General features: G+C 44.5%; 1 protein-coding gene across 2 annotated transcripts in view; it reads right to left on the bottom strand.

The window, feature by feature from the left end:
* Positions 1-20,479, bottom strand: part of NSMCE2 (NSE2 (MMS21) homolog, SMC5-SMC6 complex SUMO ligase) — a 665,833-nt gene that overhangs the window by 534,431 nt on the left and 110,923 nt on the right. For both annotated transcript variants that reach the window (XM_069220735.1, XM_069220737.1), the window contains one exon: positions 2,154-2,260. In XM_069220735.1, the coding sequence (XP_069076836.1) occupies positions 2,154-2,260 (107 nt within the window). The remainder of the gene's footprint in view (positions 1-2,153; positions 2,261-20,479) is intronic.

Here is a 20,479-nt window from a genome sequence, read left to right as displayed (position 1 = left end):
AAGATCCGCTTTTGCGTGTGATCTGGCTCTATTGTTTGTAATTCCTCCTCAAATCTGTGTTTTTTTAGTTGAGAGGACAGTCCTTGTTCCTCTGAGTAGGAACCAGTTTTCGGTTCGGTTGCAGGCTGTTTCGGCACCGAAACCGTGTCTCTGGATTTTTTCGGCTCCGACAAGATCTTTTTTCTTTTCGGCGTCGTGCCCTCTCGGTGCCGACCAACTTCGGTGCTGCTGTGTCAGTGCCGAATTTTTTCTGCGTCACTCTCTCGGTCCCGAGATTGCTGCGTGCCTGTATCTCGACCGGAGTCGGATGACTTCGACAGCAGCTCGCCCTTTTTCGGTGCCGATGGATGGTCACCTACTTTCCGGGTTAAGTCATGGCCTGTTGGCGGTGGCGTCCCCTGGGCTTTGTCAGTCTTTTCGTGTGATTTTTGTTTCGACGTCTTACTCACGGTTGGTTGTTCTTCGACGTCAAATTCTTCGGAATCCGACTCGTGGATGGAGAAAGTTTCTTCTTCCTTCTCCTCGAACCGTTGTTGTCCTGTCGGCGTGGACGCCATCTGCAACCTCCTGGCTCTTCGGTCCCGGAGTGTTTTTCTCGACCGAAACGCGCGACAGGCTTCGCACGTATCCTCCTTGTGCTCGGGGGACAGGCACAAGTTACAGACCAAATGTTGATCCGTATAAGGATATTTATTATGGCATTTAGGACAGAATCGGAACGGGGTCCGTTCCATCAGTCTCGATGTTGCGCGCGGTCGGGCCGACCAGGCCCCGACGGATGATCGAAATTACCCCGAAGGGCTACCGGAGCTCTTCAAGATTCGGTGTCGATTTGTTCTAACTAACCCGATACCGAACGAAACAATACCGACAAATTTTTCCGAGATTCTGACTAACTTTCCGACCCGAAACACGGAGCGAAAAGGAACACGTCCGAACCCGATGGCGGAAAAAAAACAATCTAAGATGGAGTCGACGCCCATGCGCAATGGAACCGAAGTGGGAGGAGTCCCTCGGTCTCGTGACTCGAAAAGACTTCTTCGAAGAAAAACAACTTGTAACACTCCGAGCCCAACACCAGACGGCGGACTATGCACAGCATGTGTATCTGCAGCTACACATGCCACCGAACATTAAATTTCTTCCTGTTGCTTCACAGTTGTCTTTACTTCTAAGTTGTTTCCTGCCATCACAGCTCTTTGGGCATGAGGTGAGGTATGACAGATGGTGACAATGGACTGTTGCATATGATACAAGCCAATTTTGAACTTGATCAGGGCTTCAAATCAGAACCCACTGCAGATTTAGCAACACAGCAGTGATGCTCTCAAACAACTTCATCTCCAACAGGAGTCTTGCAGCCGAGTGCATCACAGGCTTTAAGGGTCATACAGAGATTTTTTTGGAGCCCAGTCAGTGCAGCATTTTCATAGTCCAGTCATGAATTATACAACTGAGCTGAAGTCTGTGGGCTTTAGTAAAGGTTTGAAGCATGTCTTACTGTGTAAAATGTCACTGGCATTTTACAAAGCATGATCAGTGAGGGTCATCACTGTAAGACGTTTATCAATCCAGAAGCCTATTGGCTTAATCATGAAAGAGAGACATGGCACAAATCAAATCATTTTTAGTTCAGTGAGCCATTCGAGGTTAAAGTTTGCTTTTGTTTATGATTATCATGTAGCTGGACACTGTAATATGTCAGTACATTTTGTAGAGGCTTTGTGGGTCACAGTTATGGTAAAAAGTATATCCAACATTTCCACACAAATTCTGATGTTGAGAACTGCTATTATCGTTTAGTTTTATGCTGCACTGTTGGGTCGAGCCACCCTCTAACACTAGCAGAGGTTTGTGAGTCATAGACTAAACAGGAATAGACATCTCACATCATATATCGTAAAGACAGCCTATCTTTTCTCATGCTTTAGCCATTTTCTAGCATATTAGCCTTACGGCTATACTCAATGTACCTTAACCTTGACATATTTGACTTCTATATCTGCAAGCGGTAGATTAGGCTGTGTTGTTTCTATGGTGTCTGTCTGGGGCAGAAGGCTACATTTGGCACTGCTGAAATACTCCAAATGAAAAGAAAGAAAAATTTAAGCACCGAAATAATAAACCCTGGAATGCTTTTTTCTTCGCCTTACCTGATTTGTTATGTCTTCCACAGCCTGTATGAATTGGTTCAGTTCTCTGTCCATTGCAGCATAATCCAGCATCACATTTTCCATATTTTTCACTTCCCCCTCATCACCTGTAAAAAAATAATATTGAAAAGCACATTTGTAAGGTTACATGTATGTCAACTGCAAGCTTGGCCTCGTGTCAAGTGAAGGCCACATGCCAGGCCGCAGTTTCCCTTACCAAGTAACTCAGGGGGCAGGGGGTCTCAAACTGAGGTGTGAACTGGAGTGGGCCAGCAGTACAGATGTTTACAGGCAGCATACAGGACAGTGCCACCTGCATAACCTGAACAGACTGCCTCACAATAGCATTTAGGCATTGCAGGAACTGCTGACCAGTACAAACCAACGTACCTTTAAGGTACACAGATCCACCAATCGTGTAAGTCTATGTCTGCGGTTTTGGTCAACACTCCCAAAAAGGGGTTACACAAACAGAAGTGCCTCTGCTGAAGACAAATTAAAACTTGCAAGGACCTCTGAACATGGTCACAGGACACATTCCGTAACTCAGATACACCCAGGCGGCCCTCCTTATCCTCCTCCATCACACAGTGGGCAGAATCTTCTGGGTGATCCTTCATACCTTCAGTTAGGAAATCCCATACAAGAATCAGTGTTTCCATACCGATTCCTCTCTGTCTTGTCAACATTTCATCCCAAAATTTCGAATTCTTTCAACAGTCAAAATGATGGCAGGTAGCTCATTACTGTCCTCATCGGGATGACTGGGGACATGCAAAATGAGGAACCTAGTAGTTCCTCACATACGGGTAAGGACTAGTCGGGCTAGGATGTCGACTGAACTCCTTCGTTGTGCTGTATTTTATTTACATGTAGACAACGGAGTTGGCTCAGTCATTCACGTGCACCTTTTGTGAATTCAAATTTGGAACCAAGACCATCTAATGTGGATTTAGAGTTCATTTGAAAGTATTATCTACATTGATGTGATAGGAAATATCAATTTGTTGCCACTAAGTTACAGATTTAGTCTCCACCTTGATGGCATGAATGTTTGCTGGACACATTCAAAGGTGACTGGGACATGGCTAAAATACAACAGTATTTTGGGTCTAATTTCAGTTGTGATCATATTTATGGATTCTTGAAGAATGAGTAGATAATGACTGCCTCTTTGTACAGCATTCCCTTGTGTACAGCATCTTCTGGCTGGAATGAGTGGTATAAATGTACATATATGCCACATGAAGGCAAGGCCTGACTCCTACAGAACCTAGGTTTTTAGATGCCTTAGCTTACTAGCACCATATGAATAAAATGCAAAATGTTCATTAGTTATCTACTTTGCGCCCCCCCCCCCCCCCCTCAGAAGTCTAGAATTGCTACCAGTTCATTTCCCACTTGCGATTCGGCATATTTTAATCTCATCATTTTCAGTGACAACTTTCAGGTTGTGGCAAAAGTATACCTCATGTAGAATATTATGTTTTTGATCTTGATGAGTGTTTCAAGCTCATAATAAACCGAGCTAGAACGTATACTGCTCGCCAAGTAGTAGATACTTCAAACTGAGATACTGGGCTTTTATTAGGACCATTCTTATCTCAATCCCTTTAAAATACAGCTACATTTTACCACCTTGAACTACAATAGTGTGGACTACTCACACTCATGCAAGCAGGCATGTACAAACCATGAGAGGTTATTTCCTCTGTCTACACTGCATTTTGGGAGAGAAGAAAAAGGAAACATGCTGAGAACCATTAAATACATAACGTGCACAGTCACATTTGTCTGACCATATGGTTATGGTCGTGGAGAGTCATGCTCACTTGTGACTCCTGTGCACTCCACCACTTGTTGCATAAACACACGCCAGTGGAAAACAACACACTGTATTGTACGGCATCACACAAGCGCTTTGTGAGGTGTAAGTACATTTACAAGCAAGTCAAATAAGTATCTAGATGTACTGCCCAAAGCTCCATAAGGTCTTGGGAGGAGGGCAGGCTCTGTAGTCACAGTACAAAAACAGTCAAAACAGAATTTATTTCTACTTTCTGGTGTATCCAAGTAAAGAGCTCCCCAGCATGAGATATGCCCCCGAGGCTTACTTCAAGAGTCCACACACTGCACCTAGTTCTTGTTCTCCAAGCCATGCATGTTGCCGGCAGAGTGAGGAATCCCTTGATATAAGCCAGTAAAAGCATGGACTCCAATGAAGGTGGCCGCCTATGACACGGCCACTGACCTTGGGGCGCAGGCGTGATCAGGCGCTTATTCCTCCAGGGAAGTTGGGAAATGTAGCACAAGGCCTGTGGTATGATAGGGTCAACCACTGGTCTCATAATGCCGTACTGCAGTTTGAGCCCGGAAGCATGTATGTGCTTTTCTAAGATTATGTAATTCAACCTTGCTGACTTCCAGAACAAATCTCTATCCGATGACTGTTGGCCCCATTGTAGCCGGCTCCATTGCCCTACTTCTGTGTTGGTGCAATGGCCCTAATGTGGTTCTGCCCATATTGAATTGGCCAGTATTGAAGTCCACTCTTACATTTGTGCTAATAAAAGTGGAGAGTATTTTCACAATAATTGTCCCAAAGCCTTCCACCTTGTGCATTACTTTACGCCAGTTTATGGATCAGCACTGAAGAGTCGGGGAAGAGTGGAGTTGGAGAATGTAGCCCGCATGCCAGTTAGAGAATTATCTTACATGTGCTACAGTGTCCTTATTTTATGCTCCAACATCTAACTCACTGTATGGCTCAACCCACCTGGTCAGACTTCTAGTGCCACAATTATTCAGTGTGTGTTGCTGCCTATTGTTTTTCTTATAGTTGAAAGAGAGGGTGCCAATTCTCTTTAATGAAAATCCTTTTGTTGGACTAGTTATGAGGGTCACTGCCCTTCTAAGCCCCTCTTATACTAACAAACCTTGATAAAACGTATCTATTTTGTAGCATTTTGGGTTTTTTTCAGTGAAACTATCTTTATACTAAACCAAATGGATATTTCAATATTATGGTTTACTTATTGTATAATTTCTTGAAAATATTTTGACAGCACTTTGTATATGTACAGAAAAATAGACCAAGAAAAAAACTAAAAACAGTGTTTGTGATAGTCAAAGGTTTTTTGTTCCATTGTTTGAGTTGTTTTTTTGAAGGGTAACAGTCTCATAGTTCCCAATTAGTGAGTGGATCCAGATATGGATTTCCATTTCTGTCTAAAAGGTTTTCTTAGTCATTCAGTAATAATCTCCAGCTCTTTCCAAAATGTATATTTTTTTTAGATCCGGTATGTACAAGGTGATGGAGGCATGTTTTACTGTTTGAGAAAACTGATGACATACTCAGTTTTGCGAATTATTTGTCTCACAAGTGCATCTGTTGAAATAATGTGATGGCTTTTTTTTCTCTTTTTTAAGTGCCAGCAGTTTGTGTTTTTTGATGTGCTAATTGATCTATTCCCCATTCCTGAGATATATTTAATACACATTACCACCTGAGCCTTCCACTGCATCTGGCAAAACTAATGTTTAAGGCTAAAGGTATATCAAACCAGTACCCGTGCAGCTGAATTTCCTTGAACACAAGATATGGGTGTGGTAATACTGCAAGCAGAGAAAGTTATTGCTGTTTCGGAGCATCCGGCTAAATGGAAGCCGTTCAAATGTCTGTAATGAGAAAGTACACGTTTGGGAACATACCCAGCTTGGTAAGGTTTTCGGTAGTAACTGAACATTTGTTGCTGCATGTGCACTCTATTAGATCACACATTTTCAGTCAATTGGGTTAAGTCTCTACCCGGGTTATTTATTTTGGTTGTTGGCTGATCACAGGTGAACGATAGGATTGTCATTATTTTCTGTTTTATGAGGTGGTTTAATTTTGATGTTACATAAGTACATTTGCTGCAGCACTGCTGGTCGCTTTTATGGCAGTCATAGGTAAGCTGCCCAGATATTTACTGGTTTTATACGTTTAAAAGAATATCATAGTTTTGGGGCCATTTTAGGGTTGCCCTCATAGCTAACAATTTCTTGTAATGGGCAATGAATGTCTTTATTACATCTTGGGATAAGAACTATTGACCCAGCTACAAAAGCTTTTTCTACCAAATTCATGTGCCATCATCACTTCTGTGTACTCCAGGAGGTACATAATGATGCCTCTAGGATTTGTAATATCTAGGATACTGGGTTTTGTCTCAAGTCAACGATCCTATTATGTACTGAGTGGCATGTCTGGAGGAAAGTCAAAGTTATTGGAAGAAAGTGCTTTTCACATTAGCACATATCTTCTTATTTTCTGTTAGGCCATAAAGTCCGATATAGTTTCTTTTAGTTTTCATATTTTAACAGGTCTTTGAAATGAAGATATGGTACTCTAGTTCACGTTTCCTTAAGAAAATTGTATCTAGTTGCTTAATTCTACTATTGTTGGCTTTTTTTATCAATAGTCTCCAGTGTATCCTCAATTGCTTATAACCTTCAAGAGATACATTTCATGAATCGCTTCAGAACTCGGACTTCAGCAAGAACAGACGACTAAACCGAGTCCTCTGGCAGCTTCATAGGTGGGTAGAAAAACACTCCTCCGGCTCATGTCTGCATAGGTACTGCTCCAATAAAACCAGTCCAGCCCCAGCTGCAAGTTCAGCTCCCCTTCAGACACGAATAGCTGCAACCTCAAACCAATTTAAGCTTTTTGGAGCTTACCCATGAGTCCCAGTTTGAGTCTAATGGTGCACTGAGCTAGGGACATTTTTGTGTTGCTAAGTGAGACGTTTTAAGTCTGATTTGCATGTGGTAGATCTCTGCCTAGAACAGCATGGTCGGCAATAAACGATGGAGTGGAATGTGGTTTGAATAACTATCAGTGACTAATATTAACTCAAACATGTTTTTACTTCAAAAATTAGACAACCAAGTGTGGGGCCAGCGCTGACTATGCCACTGGACCAAAGTTCTACCTCACTTATGAGGCCTAAAGAGACCAAACCGGTCTGAAGAGACCTGGCCTGGTAGTTCCTTCAGGACCATGTCTAATTACACATGATGAGGCTGGATCCACAGGGGAATGTTCGGTACAAAATAATGGAATGGAATACAGCTCGAATAATTACCAGTGCCTGAGATTATGGTAGGTGTAGGGAGGCACCTAGAGGGAAGGTATTAGTTTATGCTAAGAGTAGAAGAACTACACGGTAATGGATTAGTGCCATCACTTCTCTCAACTGACAGAGGTTAAATGTTAACTTCTTTTTACTAGGTAACATGGTTTTTGTGAATGCACCGGGACTTTTTCCATTAGCAACAATGTAGGTGATTTCCAAATTCTGAATTCTTAACACACTGTGCAATTAAATGCTAGCTTGCACTTCTTGGGTAATTTTAACAAACAAGTTACTCAGAACACTTCCTTGATCTGGATTATTTTTTAGTTTCTGTTACCAACACCTACACATTTAGCAATCGTGTTTTGTTATTACAGAAGACCAATGACTCACGCTGCCTCGGAGGAAAACGGTTAAGTTCTCTTTGGTTGTAGGTTGAGGGCAATTTTGCGTGGGATTGTAATACAACTTAGTCAGCGTTTACCAGTCTACGGCACAGGAAATAAAAGAAACGAATGGGGGGGGCATGTGCAGCACTGTGTGTTGCAACAGAAGTCAGGATAATGAAAAACGGCTGATACTTGAAGCAGGCCAACCGTCCGTATTTCACTTCTTACCTTTTATTGGAAATGTACTTATTTTGCCGTCCACTGCACAGTGGATACAATTATTCTCCAATATGATGCAGCAGGGGCGGAGCCTGGGACTACTCTTACGATGGTGTCAAACCGTACACTGCGCGCACTTTTCAGAGTTTCCCTGATTTCTTCCTTCAATCCTTCGAAGGTTGGCACGCGGATGATAAATCTATTTGGTAATAGTAACTATATGTTACCAGCATTTTGAGGCGACACGTACCGAACACTTCATGACAACACTTTATTATTGGCGTTAAAGTCACTTCCATGGGAAGATTTCTATTAAAAAAAAACCCTCAATAAATGCCATAAAATGCAACACTGTTTAGTCACACAAAAACGTTTTTACAAGAGAATTATTCATCCAAAAGTATTTTTGCTGAGTTTTTGCTCTCATCCATACTAGATTTTGCTTCCTGTACTTGCTCTGCTCCCAGGAATCAAGTAAAAGAGGTAAACAAAAATTTTAGTCTCCAATTTAAAATTCCAAACACATATACAGCGAGTTTCACATTTTTCAGTTTTTCTTTTTATGTATATTCACTATTAATTTCCTAATATTAGTTACTTTGAGCAGGGGTCGCTGATGCGAGGTCTCCACCATTATACACTTGTAGGTATTCCTCAAACCTAGAGGTAGGAAGGGAAACTGCTTCTTAAAAATTTTAAACGCAAAGATTTTCAAATTGGTACCACACGGGCATGTTTATGTCATACACGGCATGTCCGCATCCTTGCCCTTATGCCAGTTCCCTTCAAGTTGATTAGGTCTTCGTTTTATAACGGGTGGTAGAGGGGCTGGTGGGAGGACGTTGATTATGGTAAACTGCCCCTGCGCTTGGAGTAATGAAATCACCGTTAAGGTAACATTATCCTGCTCTTCCTTCACAACTAATTTCCATAGACTCAACAGCAGTTAACCCCTTGCATGCTGAGGGCGGAACCGTTCTGTCCTCAGCAGCGGTGGGCATGTGCTGAGGATGGAACCGTCCCTGTCCTCGCACCTGCCTGGGGGGGGCGGAAGCGCTGGCGCCCCCCCCCACGGGCCGCCCATTTAACACCCCCACACCAATAGGTATGGTGGCGGATGCGTTTCTGCCACCTCGACTCCCATCCCACCGGCGATCCGATGAAGTCGGTGCACACGGCGCCAGTTGACATCATCAAAAGGCACCAGGAGGGCTGGAAGCCATTTGGCTTCCAGCGAGTCGGAGAAGCAGGTAGGATTTGTCTCTTGGAGGGGGAGGGGCGGTGGGGGACGGATGACCGTGGGCAGGGGCAGGGGCATTGGGGAGAGAAAAGAGTTGTTCCTTTCAGCCAATGTCTCTTTGAAGGGCATTCCTGCCTTGTGATCGTGTAGCAGGAATGCCACCACTAGCACCAGGATTAATTTTATTGTTTAACTGAACTGCCCCTTAGGCAAGGGCCGCACCAATACATTGGACAATTGTCTTGACCATTTTCTGCCCCTTCGGGGGCAGATTGGCTGTGCTTTGAGGCAGAAAGCCCCTAACCCATTACTTTATTTTTTTGCGGCGTAACCCCTTGGGCAAGGGTCGATCCCATTGCGGGGACGTATATTCAAAATTGCTTTTGCCTGTTTTCTATACACATCCCCCTCGTTATAGATTAGATGTACTTTGAGGCCCATCTGCCCCCAGGAAGGAGAGCACCGTAAGCCTCTAGCAAATTGGGTTACTTTGTATATTTGTTTGGGAGCAAACCCTTGAGCAAGGGCCACTCCCATTGTGGGGGCAAATAACTTCTTTTTGGCTTGCTGTGTGTGCACTGGCATTTGGCTGGTTGGCCTTGTGTGTGTTGACTTACGCCTGACTGGTGGTGTGTGTGGACTGACGCTTGGCTGGCGGTCTGTGTGAACTGGCATTTCGGTGGTGAGACAGCGCTTTATAATTTTAACAGTTTTATTTCTTGCCATCATTTGTATTTTTAATGTTTTATTTCTCTTTTTTATCTAGTGCAAAGCTTTTGATTTCCTTTGCTGTTACTCCTTGTTAGAGGACTGTTCTGACCATCAGGTCTGCCCTGATTTTTCAATTTTTGACCACCTGGTTTTTGACTGTTTACTGTGAGGAAGCCTCCTATGAGGTGACTCCCGCACAATAAACACATGATACTGCACGTGTTTACCGCTGGTGTCGCCGTGCTAAGGAAAGGCTGCTGTGGCGCAGCAAGGGCAGGAGGCACCGGGCAGGTTACATGTGATCATGTGTGCGCATGGATGTGCACCCATGTGAGGGCTGTGGGAGGAGGATTCCTAGTGTGCGCAGCCCAATAACTGCGCTTAGGTAGTCCTGGTGCAGGAGGAACTATGCAGATGGGTGGTGACCTGGAGTAGGTCTCATGAGAGGGGTGTATACATGTGAGGGAGAGTCAGTGTGCTTACTGTCTTTTCACTGTAGGGACACCCAGTTCAATGCCAATGTCAGGGTGCTTAAGATATTTGCATTGGGAGGGATACTCCATTGAATGTCAATGGGAAAGGAGGGCTTAGGGTGCAACTCCAGTTCTCTGGGGTCCACCGAGACCAGAGTCACACCAAAGTACCCTGTAACCTGTAAGAAAAGAATGATGCAGTAGGTTACAGGAGCATAGTTGTACAACTTTTGGGTCATCCAGGGATGTCATCTTTCTCTGCCTCAGCTCAGGATTAGGGCCAATTACTGCTCTGTCCAGTTGCTGGAGCAGGGCCTTGCATCAATCAGCCAGCTGTCATTCCGTGCCAGGAGCAGGATGGAGAAGCCCTGCGAGGAATGTCAGGGAGGAGGGGCTGAGACTTTCAGAGCACATGTGGCAACTAACTCCTGGAGGATGCCATCTTGAGCTATCCCAGAAGACTGTGCAAGAAGGAGGGGACGGGGGCAAGGAAGTGATGTGGCACATCTGGATAGGCCAGAGGTGCAGACCTGCTGGACACTTCCGCCCCCACTTAAAAGGTTCTGCACAGGGGAGAGCTCTCTCTCTTGGCTGTGCTTCACTGCTGGACACTGGGACTGCAGACGGGCGTCATGGACAACTGGAAGGAAGAACCTCCTGACTGCCCTTGGGGCAGGGACTCTGCCCCTGAAGGATTCCAGGCCAGCGAGGCGAATGCCAGGGCCAGGCAAGCTGGGCCCCTTACCCCCCAGAGGACTAGTTGGGGGAAGGACTGGGCTAGCGCAAGGAGAGCGCGCTGCCCAGAAGGAAAAAAGGGAACCCAGAGGAAAGATTAGCGCAGGGAGTCAGTGGGACTGGCTCCCTGATGATCTGGGACCCTTCCAGGCCAGGAGGCCTAAGGAGAGTGCTCCTGGTGGCAAGGGCTTGTCACCAGGAGCGGAACGACACAAGAATGATGAAAATCGGCCCTTGGGGGTCCGAGATATCACCTGACAAAGGATGGCGATCTTTGACCTTTGGGAAAGCAGCTACGAAGCGCGTGGAGCTCCGCAGCTGCTCGAGACTGTGCCCCCAGGGTGGGCCAGGGCCTGGGGGCTGCCCAGGAGGAAGAGAAGCAAGGGAGGTGCCGTCGCACTCCCCCTCGCAGAAGAGGAAGGGCCCCCGGACCCCATCCTGTCGCGCTCCCCGTGAAGATGGCCAAATGGGGCCCCGGACCCCATCCCGGGGCCCCGAGAAGAGACAGGAGTGGGGGTGCGCCGTCGCGCTCCCCACCAGGAGGAGGAGGGGCCCCGGACCCCATCCCCGGGGCCCCGAGGAGGAAGGGGGGAGTGCCGCTGCACTGCCCCGTCCGGCCGCGAGCATCTCTGAGAAGCGGGCAGACTCCACAGCAGCAGGCCGGCTCCCGCGGCAGCACCCGGAGGTGCTGGCCGTGCAGGTAACCGGCGGGGGCGGCCAGGGGTGGGCTCCCTGGGCCGCCCTCCAACGAGGATTCCTCTTTGTGGTGCGGGGGTGTCCGGGTGGGACCAGCACCCCCAGGATGAAAGGCAAGCAAGAAAAGAGCACAGCGGCTCTCCCCAGCGCAGCGGGAGAGCCGCTCATCAGGTATGCAGCCGCCCCAGCATGCTTTGCGGGGCTGGGGGCTGCTTATTGAGCCCCCAAAACGCCTGTGGTGGTCCCAGGGAGATGGGGGCCACCACCAAAGGAGTACTAGGAGACATGGGGAGCTGCAGGAGCAGCGCAGCCTCCCCCCAACATCTGTTGGTGTCCCCACCCTAGGTAGGGTGGGACACCTGAGAGATAACACCTCAAGGGTTGGATGGATATTTTAAGCACAAGATTCAGTGAACTTTTGTTCCTGTTTGTGCAAGGGTGCCTACCATAGGTGTAGGTTGGTATGGCCCCATGTATTCTACTGTTATTTTATGGTCAATTAGGAGTAATTCAAAAGTAACCTAAAAGTAATCCTGATGGTTATAATGCTAGAATTTGGTCTCATATGTTCCCTGATTATGTTAATTTGAATAAGGATACTGACAGCCACCTCTTGGCAAGATGGAAGTATTTAATCACAAATGTAGGTGTCATCATTGCACTGTACTGTTGAATACTGTCAAAATGTTCAAATGTCGCAAGGGGGGCACTGGGATTGTTTTGCCATGTGGAATGTTGGATTATATTCTCCCTTGAGGAGACCTGAGAGATTACATAATGTTTGCCCAGAGTGATTCTATCACTTTGTATATATTTGTAGATTGTTGCATAGTATTGAGTAGTGTGTGTGAATAATAAATGTACTTTTACTTTATCAAAAGAAAAAGCACAGACTGGACATTAATTTATTGAGAGTCATGCTTGTGTGCTTGTGAATGGGGATTACTAGCCCACACCACCTCCCTTGAGTAAGCCTTGGACTGCTCTGCAACGCTACCCTATGAGAGTCAAGCGCTACAATGGGGTGTTTGGTTCCCAGTGGCGGTCGTGTGCGGACTCGTTACTTGTGCAGGCCACACAACTAATGACCCACCTTCCAACACTCCTGCTTGTGGTTTCGGCACTGGTAGATAGATCTGCAGTTTGTGCAGTTGCATGTGTTTGGTAAGAAAAACATTTTTGTACTGTTTTCCTTCACTGAGTATCATTTCCCTGCATGGATGTGTTTTTGTAAATGGTGTAAAAATAGCAGCATATTAGGCTTCTATTTTATTGTGTGTGAAATTATCTCTGGATCTGTGCACAATGGTTATTGTGGTGTCTTATGTGTAATTTAATTTTGTTTTTCCTTTTCAGTCTGATATCATTGGTGCTTGCTCTGTCTAAGCAGAGTAGGTGGTGGTGAATCTAGCTGTCTATGGCAAGTGAGTGGTATCGTTTTGAGTGTATAAGTTGTGCGATAATGCCACACTATGTTTATCATTTGTTTTAAAGAGTGTTGGTTATTGTTGACTTATTTGTCAAGTTACTTTTATTAGTAAGGATTATGGCTAGTCGCAGGATTAACGCTCAGCAGTCTGTTGGTATGCTTTTTGATTCTTCCTCTGACCATGATTATGAGACTGACTCTGCATCCGAAGCAGAGGAGGAAGCGCAAGATTCTGGCAGAGAATTTTCTGCCCGCAATACATCATCTTATGATGAAGCCACTCTCAGTGTGGAGGAAGTGCCTGTTTTAGAAGAGGACACTGATGTGCCAATAGTGCAGAAAGAGGCATCTGGATTGCGGCCTGCGGCTGAAAGGCTTCCCATCGGAAGTGCGGAAATCTGGGTTGCCCCAAGCATGGTGCAGCCAGCGTTGCCTGCCTTTACTGGTGTTGCGGAGTGTAGAGTGCGGGCTACCACATTGGTTTACTAGTTCCTTTGATGGCAACAGGTAGTTTCCTGCAACCATGAGTCATGATAGGTAGTTGCTTCTGCTTCGGGTCCTGCATTTTGCAGATAATGCTTCAGCATTGCCACAAAATCACCCTGACTGTGACTGTCTTTTTAAGATTCTGCCTGTCCTTGATCACTTTGTAGATCGATTTTCAGAGATCTATGTTGCAGGGAAAAATAGCTGTGGTTGAGTCTTTGGTACTGCTCAAGGTCCGTTTGGTTTTTAGGCAGTATATTCCGAGCGGGAGCACACATTATGGAATTAAGATGTATTTGCTGTACGAGAGCAGGACTGGATAGGCCTATGACTTCAGGGTGTACACTGGTAGGGATTCTAGTATTGATTTCCCCCTGGTTGTCCGTCCACTTTTGGAGTTAGCGAGAAAACTGTGTGGCAACTTGGTAGTGGACTTTTCAACAACAGTCATCATTTATATTATATGTAGATAACTTATACATTGGTGTGCAGTTGTTCAGGGAATTGTTCAAAGTGGACGCTTGCTTGTGGAACAATCTGCTCAAACCGTGAAGGTTATCAAAAAGAGCTTGTTAGTATAAAAAAATAAAAAAAACTTTAGAGGGGACAGTGCAGTGCCTTGCATAGTAATGAACTCCTAGCTACGAAATTTGCAGAGAGGAGAAATTGCTACATGCTAAATACCATCCATGATAAAAGTACTTTACCTGTGACTGTTTGGGGTCAAGTGCGCAAACCCGTGTGCATTTTAGACTACAATAAGCACATGGGTGGTGTAGGCAGAGTAGATCAGAGGTTGGAATCTTACACAGCGGTTCGTAAAGCTTACATTTGGTCTAAGAAGTTAGCTGTCAATTTGTTTAATCTTGAAACCCTCTATGCTTTTGTTGTATTCAAGGATTGTTCTCCCGAGTCAAACATGGCATTTGTTTAGTTGTAGCGGTCTGCGATAGGCAGCCTTGATGTAGTGGAACAGGCAAGTGTTCCGAGAGTTGGAGTGGTGGAGGATGTGACTAGATTGAAAAATCGCCACTTTGCTGATCACATTTCTCCCACACCCAAAAAAACACTTTCCCAGTAGGAGATGTAGAGCTTGTATGTGAAGAGGTGTGCGGAAAGAGTCGTATGTATTGCCTTGACACTCCTTTTAAACCTTCGTGTGTGTGTGTGTGTGCCCACATGTTTTAAATTGTACTACATGCAACAGAGTTATTAGGAGCAAATAACAGGGCAAAAGTAAACTAACTGGTTTGTATAGTTTTATATTTTTTGTTCAGATTTCACGGTTGGTATTTGTGAGATCTATTAAGTTAGAGCTGTTGTGTTTGTAGTTATAGTTTTGTATTTACTTCCAATTGTTTTTTTGTTTTTTTCTGTTAAACAAAATGAGATGGTGGTGTGTGTGGACTGGAGCATGGCTGGCAGTGTGAATGAACCGGCGATTGGGCTGGTGGTGTGCGTGGACCGACACTTGACTGGCGGTGTGCGTGAGCTGGAGCTTGGCTGCCGGTGGGTGACTTGCTGCTGGTCACTACACAGACTGCTAGCCAAGCACCAGTCCACACATTCCGTCAGCCGCCAGTCGGTGTGATTGCTGTGTCAGTCATGTGGGCATATGTCAGTGATGGGCCCTTGAATGGCACTGTTGATGTGAGTGTTGTAATGTGCTGGGCCCACGGCTGGAAGTGTGAATGGTTTTGTGTGAGTCATGTATGAAAGGTGTGTTAATGGCCTGTAAAGCGTTTGGTAACTTGTCACAGCTTTACAGCTCACAAGCTGTGAGTCATTGGTTCAGTTAACTGGCCTTTCAATTAACAGTGCATTCCATTTTTGTGAAATCTCTTGTTGATAAAATTTTACATTCTGAACCTTCACTCACCCTTCTGCAAAATCCAACCAATATGTGTGTGTACTTGAGGACTAGATGGTTGTAAAATAATATTTGTCTTTTCTGTCTTTCTCTGCCGGAGTGTACGTCTACCAACTCTACATATTTTATTAAACTAGACACCCAGGAAAGAACAGAGTGGTGTGCCTCTTGTGGATCCCAACTAGTATTCTATTCACAATGCCCTACAAAACTCAAAATGTGACTAAGAGCACACATTTGTCTTGAATTTCTGTGCCATATTCTTCCGGAATCAGAATGAAAAAACAATATTCCTTCCACCCAGTGTTTCCCCACTTGTTCCAATATAAATGCTGCCCCACTTCTGTGGCTGAGTCTACTGCCCGCAACAGGAACTGATCAAACTAACATCAATGGGAGTCCTTGACAATGGACCCTCCCGGACCTTGGTCTGATTTGTTCTGGGGCAGACACTAGGTCCAGCCACACTAGTGAGATACAATTTTTATCGGGAGACTTGGGGGAATGCTGGGTGGAAGGAAGTTTGCGGCTCCCCACAGATTCTAGAACTTTCCTTCACAGAAATGTGAGGAAACTATGTTTTTTTAGTGAAAGTTTGTGGTTTGCAAGGGATTCTGGGTAATTAAACGTGGTGAGAGTCTCACAAGCCAGTCCACCCTGGATACCCCTAGGTGCCTAGTTTTCAAAAAAAGTGCAGGTTGGCTAGGTTTCCCTAGGTGCCAAATGAGGTAAGGTCCAAAATCTAGAACTACCCTCTTTGGGGAAACAGGTTCAGTTTTTGTTGCCAAAATGGGCTGCGTCCATGTTGCATTTTGGGCCTTTTCCTGTCGTGGGCACTAGGTCTACCCACACAAGTGAGGAACCATCTCTGTCAGGAGATTTGGAGGGCACAGAAAAGTAGAATATTTGTTATTACAAAGCCAATTTCGCTGTATTTGTGCCTTTCAAATGTAAACCAATGTATAAGAAAGATGACATTTTGAAAAATACCCTCCAAATCATACACTAGTATGGGTACTCACAAATTCAGAAATGTATAAATAACAACTCCTCCCATACTCTACATCATGCGCCCATTTCAGAAATACATACGTTTTCTTGATACATATTTTCACTCTTCCTATTTTGCTATAAGAATTAGTCTACACTTGGTATCCAAAGAAAACCCATTGTATTGTGCAGTTATCTGCTCTTGGTTCATTGGGTTTTTGGAGAATCTATAAACCCTACATATTGCCACAACCAGAGGGGTCTAGCAGACGTAATAATGTACTCCTTTTGTCAATCTGCCATCGTGGCAAAAAGGTACAGAGGAAAAGGTTGTCACAAATGCCAGTTTTTTCCTAAAAAGTTCACTATTTCTTCATTTCAACAGTTATTTACCTTGGGAAAACTTTGAGGGATCTACATTTATGACCCCTTTCCTAAATTCCGGATTTTCACTACAATGCAGAAATGTACAGCTTTCCTGAATTACCCATGGGTTTCAAACTGGTTTCCAACACAAACTGGAGGTAGGTTAAAAGCACAAAAAGTAGGGAAAATAGACTACCTCTTAGAAAAATGCCAAAACTGTGGTACAAAGTTAGGTTTTTGATTCAGCTGTGCACGTTCATGAAAGCTGGGATGATGGTGACTTCAGTACAGTAAACCGTTCTTTGATGCTATCTTTAGGGGGGGGGGGGGGGGGGGGGGAAACAATTATCTGGAGCACTTTTTTCCTAATTTTGTTTTTAAAAAACCTACATTTTGATGTTTTTTGCCCATTTTCTCAGTCCCCTCCAGGGGAACCCATAAACCCTGCGTATTTTTTTTTAGATCCCCCAGGATATTGGGGAAAAATTGATGCAAATTTGGCGCTAGTACCATATCTAGAAAAAAAGCTATGGAGCCCTAAGTGTGAACTAACCCAAATAGCCATAAAAGCGGGGGGTGTCAAGGAGGGGTGGCTAGCAGAGAAGGCGTCAGTGATGGAGAGGAGGAAAAAGAAGACAGCATCAGGCAGTCCAGGCAGAAAATTATGGTTCTGAAGAACATCCTGGCCAAACATACTTCAGTGGAAAGCCTCAAGAGCTTAGTTTTGGAGGAATGTATGCTTCGAGAACACCTAACCAAACCATATGTCTGAGAAATACGCTCACCTAGAGAATGCTTTTAATGATGTCTTACCCTGGTGCAGTGCATGGTCTTATAAAATACCTTTTGTGAGTACTTGACACAGTCTGCTCAAATTGAAGGGTAGAATGCTGTTTACAAAGGACAATCTGGGATAGATGCAGAAATCAAGAAAGATAGATTGGTCACCTGAAGAGGTGAGAGGAACTGCTCAAGCACAACTAGCATACAATTCTTGGTGTGATAGAAAAGACATGGAAAGCAAAGTGACTGAAGGTTGGCGACTGGATCAGGGTCAAGGAAAGCAGATTGAAGAGAAAGGATGGAAGCAGGTATTTCTCACCAAAGGAGACTGAAAAACTGTTGTGTAATTTGGTGTTACTGTACAATGGAAGAATATAGCATTTAAGTAGATTGGCCAAGTACATGAAGATTGGTAATGTGAAAAAAGGAAGCAGTAACATTAGTAACCTTGAGTAGACAGATGAAGAAGAAAGGGAAGATTCACAGGATGAAGAAAGGTTGAATATGAGAATGAGATCCATGAACTGCACAGGTAGAAATTACCCAATCCAGTGCTTCTGGTGTATGAGTTGAGAGGTAGATTTGGGAGTTGGATTGAGAAACCTTAACAACTAGATTTCATAGGTGAATAAATGGATACATTAAAAATTTATGAATCCCCCTTATAAGACAAAAGTCTAATTTATGTGTACGCCAATCAACATATTTAAAGTGTATTAATTATTTAGTATATAGTTAAGTTACATAGGAATATTTTATGGAAATGTCGACAGTATTATTACACATTGTTAAGGGGAAGGATGTTGGAATCTTACTAACTGTACTTGTGGTATGCTGGTTGAGATAGAACAGAGAGCTGGAGAAGGAGGCGGGTGACAATGGGTGCTGTACGTTCAGGACAGGGCTGCAATAAAAAAAAGCTTACACTAGAACAATCTGTTTCTAGGTGGTGTATGTAAGAGTGTATGTCACAGAATGTGTTCTTTAATGTAACATGCACAGGAACTGTGTGCACATCAGAGTCTCAAGGCAAAAACAGGTTTGTGCACATCATGGATGTCCAAAGTGTTCTCTTAAACATAATATTCACAAGAAGTGCGTCCACATCACAGAATTTCTCAGATTGACTTCCTCCTTATTTATTGCCTCTTCTTCTTGTAAGGGTAGTACCCAAACCTTGCTTGAAGGACACAAGTAAGGTCTCATTTAATCACACACCCAAAGTGCAGGCTCGGCAAGATGTTTTCTCTAGCAATCCAGAGTTTCACACCCACCTGGCAGCTAAAGCGGATGTCCTTCAAATGCAGGGCCTCTCAACGACCACTTGCAGCAGCGACATCACTGCAACTGACTGCCTAAATAGTCCCCACTGCGATTACCTTGATGGCTGTTAGAATGTGTCGACAATCATTACAGTGCCTTATACAGGGAGTGCAGAATTATTATGCAAATTAGTATTTTGACCACATCATCCTCTTCATGCATGTTGTCTTACTCCAAGCTGTATAGGCTCGAAAGCCTACTACCAATTAAGCATATTAGGTGATGTGCATTTCTGTAATGAGAAGGGGTGTGGTCTAATGACATCAACACCCTATATCAGGTGTGCATAATTATTAGGCAACTTCCTTTCCTTTGGCAAAATGGGTCAAAAGAAGGACTTGACAGGCTCAGAAAAGTCAAAAATAGAGAGATATCTTGCAGAGGGATGCAGCACTCTTAAAATTGCAAAGCTTCTGAAGCGTGATCATCAAACAATCAAGCGTTTCATTCAAAATAGTCAACAGGGTCGCAAGAAGCGTGTGGAAAAACCAAGGCGCAAAATAACTGCCCATGAACTGAGAAAAGTCAAGCGTGCAGCTGCCACGATGCCACTTGCCACCAGTTTGGCCATATTTCAGAGCTGCAACATCACTGGAGTGCCCAAAAGCACAAGGTGTGCAATACTCGGAGACATGGCCAAGGTAAGAAAGGCTGAAAAACGACCACCACTGAACAAGACACACAAGCTGAAACGTCAAGACTGGGCCAAGAAATATCTCAAGACTGATTTTTCTAAGGTTTTATGGACTGATGAAATGAGAGTGAGTCTTGATGGGCCAGATGGATGGGCCCGTGGCTGGATTGGTAAAGGGCAGAGAGCTCCAGTCCGACTCAGACGCCAGCAAGGTGGAGGTGGAGTACTGGTTTGGGCTGGTATCATCAAAGATGAGCTTGTGGGGCCTTTTCGGGTTGAGGATGGAGTCAAGCTCAACTCCCAGTCCTACTGCCAGTTCCTGGAAGACACCTTCTTCAAGCAGTGGTACAGGAAGTAGTCTGCATCATTCAAGAAAAACATGATTTTCATGCAGGACAATGCTCCATCACACGCGTCCAAGTACTCCACAGCGTGGCTGGCAAGAAAGGGTATAAAAGAAGGAAATCTAATGACATGGCCTCCTTGTTCACCTGATCTGAACCCCATTGAGAACCTGTGGTCCATCATCAAATGTGAGATTTACAAGGAGGGAAAACAGTACACCTCTCTGAACAGTGTCTGGGAGGCTGTGGTTGCTGCTGCACGCAATGTTGATGGTGAACAGATCAAAACACTGACAGAATCCATGGATGGCAGGCTTTTGAGTGTCCTTGCAAAGAAAGGTGGCTATATTGGTCACTGATTTGTTTTTGTTTTGTTTTTGAATGTCAGAAATGTATATTTGTGAATGTTGAGATGTTATATTGGTTTCACTGGTAATAATAAATAATTGAAATGGGTATATATTTGTTTTTTGTTAAGTTGCCTAATAATTATGCACAGTAATAGTCACCTGCACACA

This window comes from Pleurodeles waltl, chromosome 2_2 (genome assembly GCF_031143425.1).
Source record: "Pleurodeles waltl isolate 20211129_DDA chromosome 2_2, aPleWal1.hap1.20221129, whole genome shotgun sequence".
NCBI classification, from domain to species: Eukaryota; Metazoa; Chordata; class Amphibia; order Caudata; family Salamandridae; genus Pleurodeles; species Pleurodeles waltl.
This window is presented reverse-complemented; position numbering and strand designations above follow the sequence as displayed.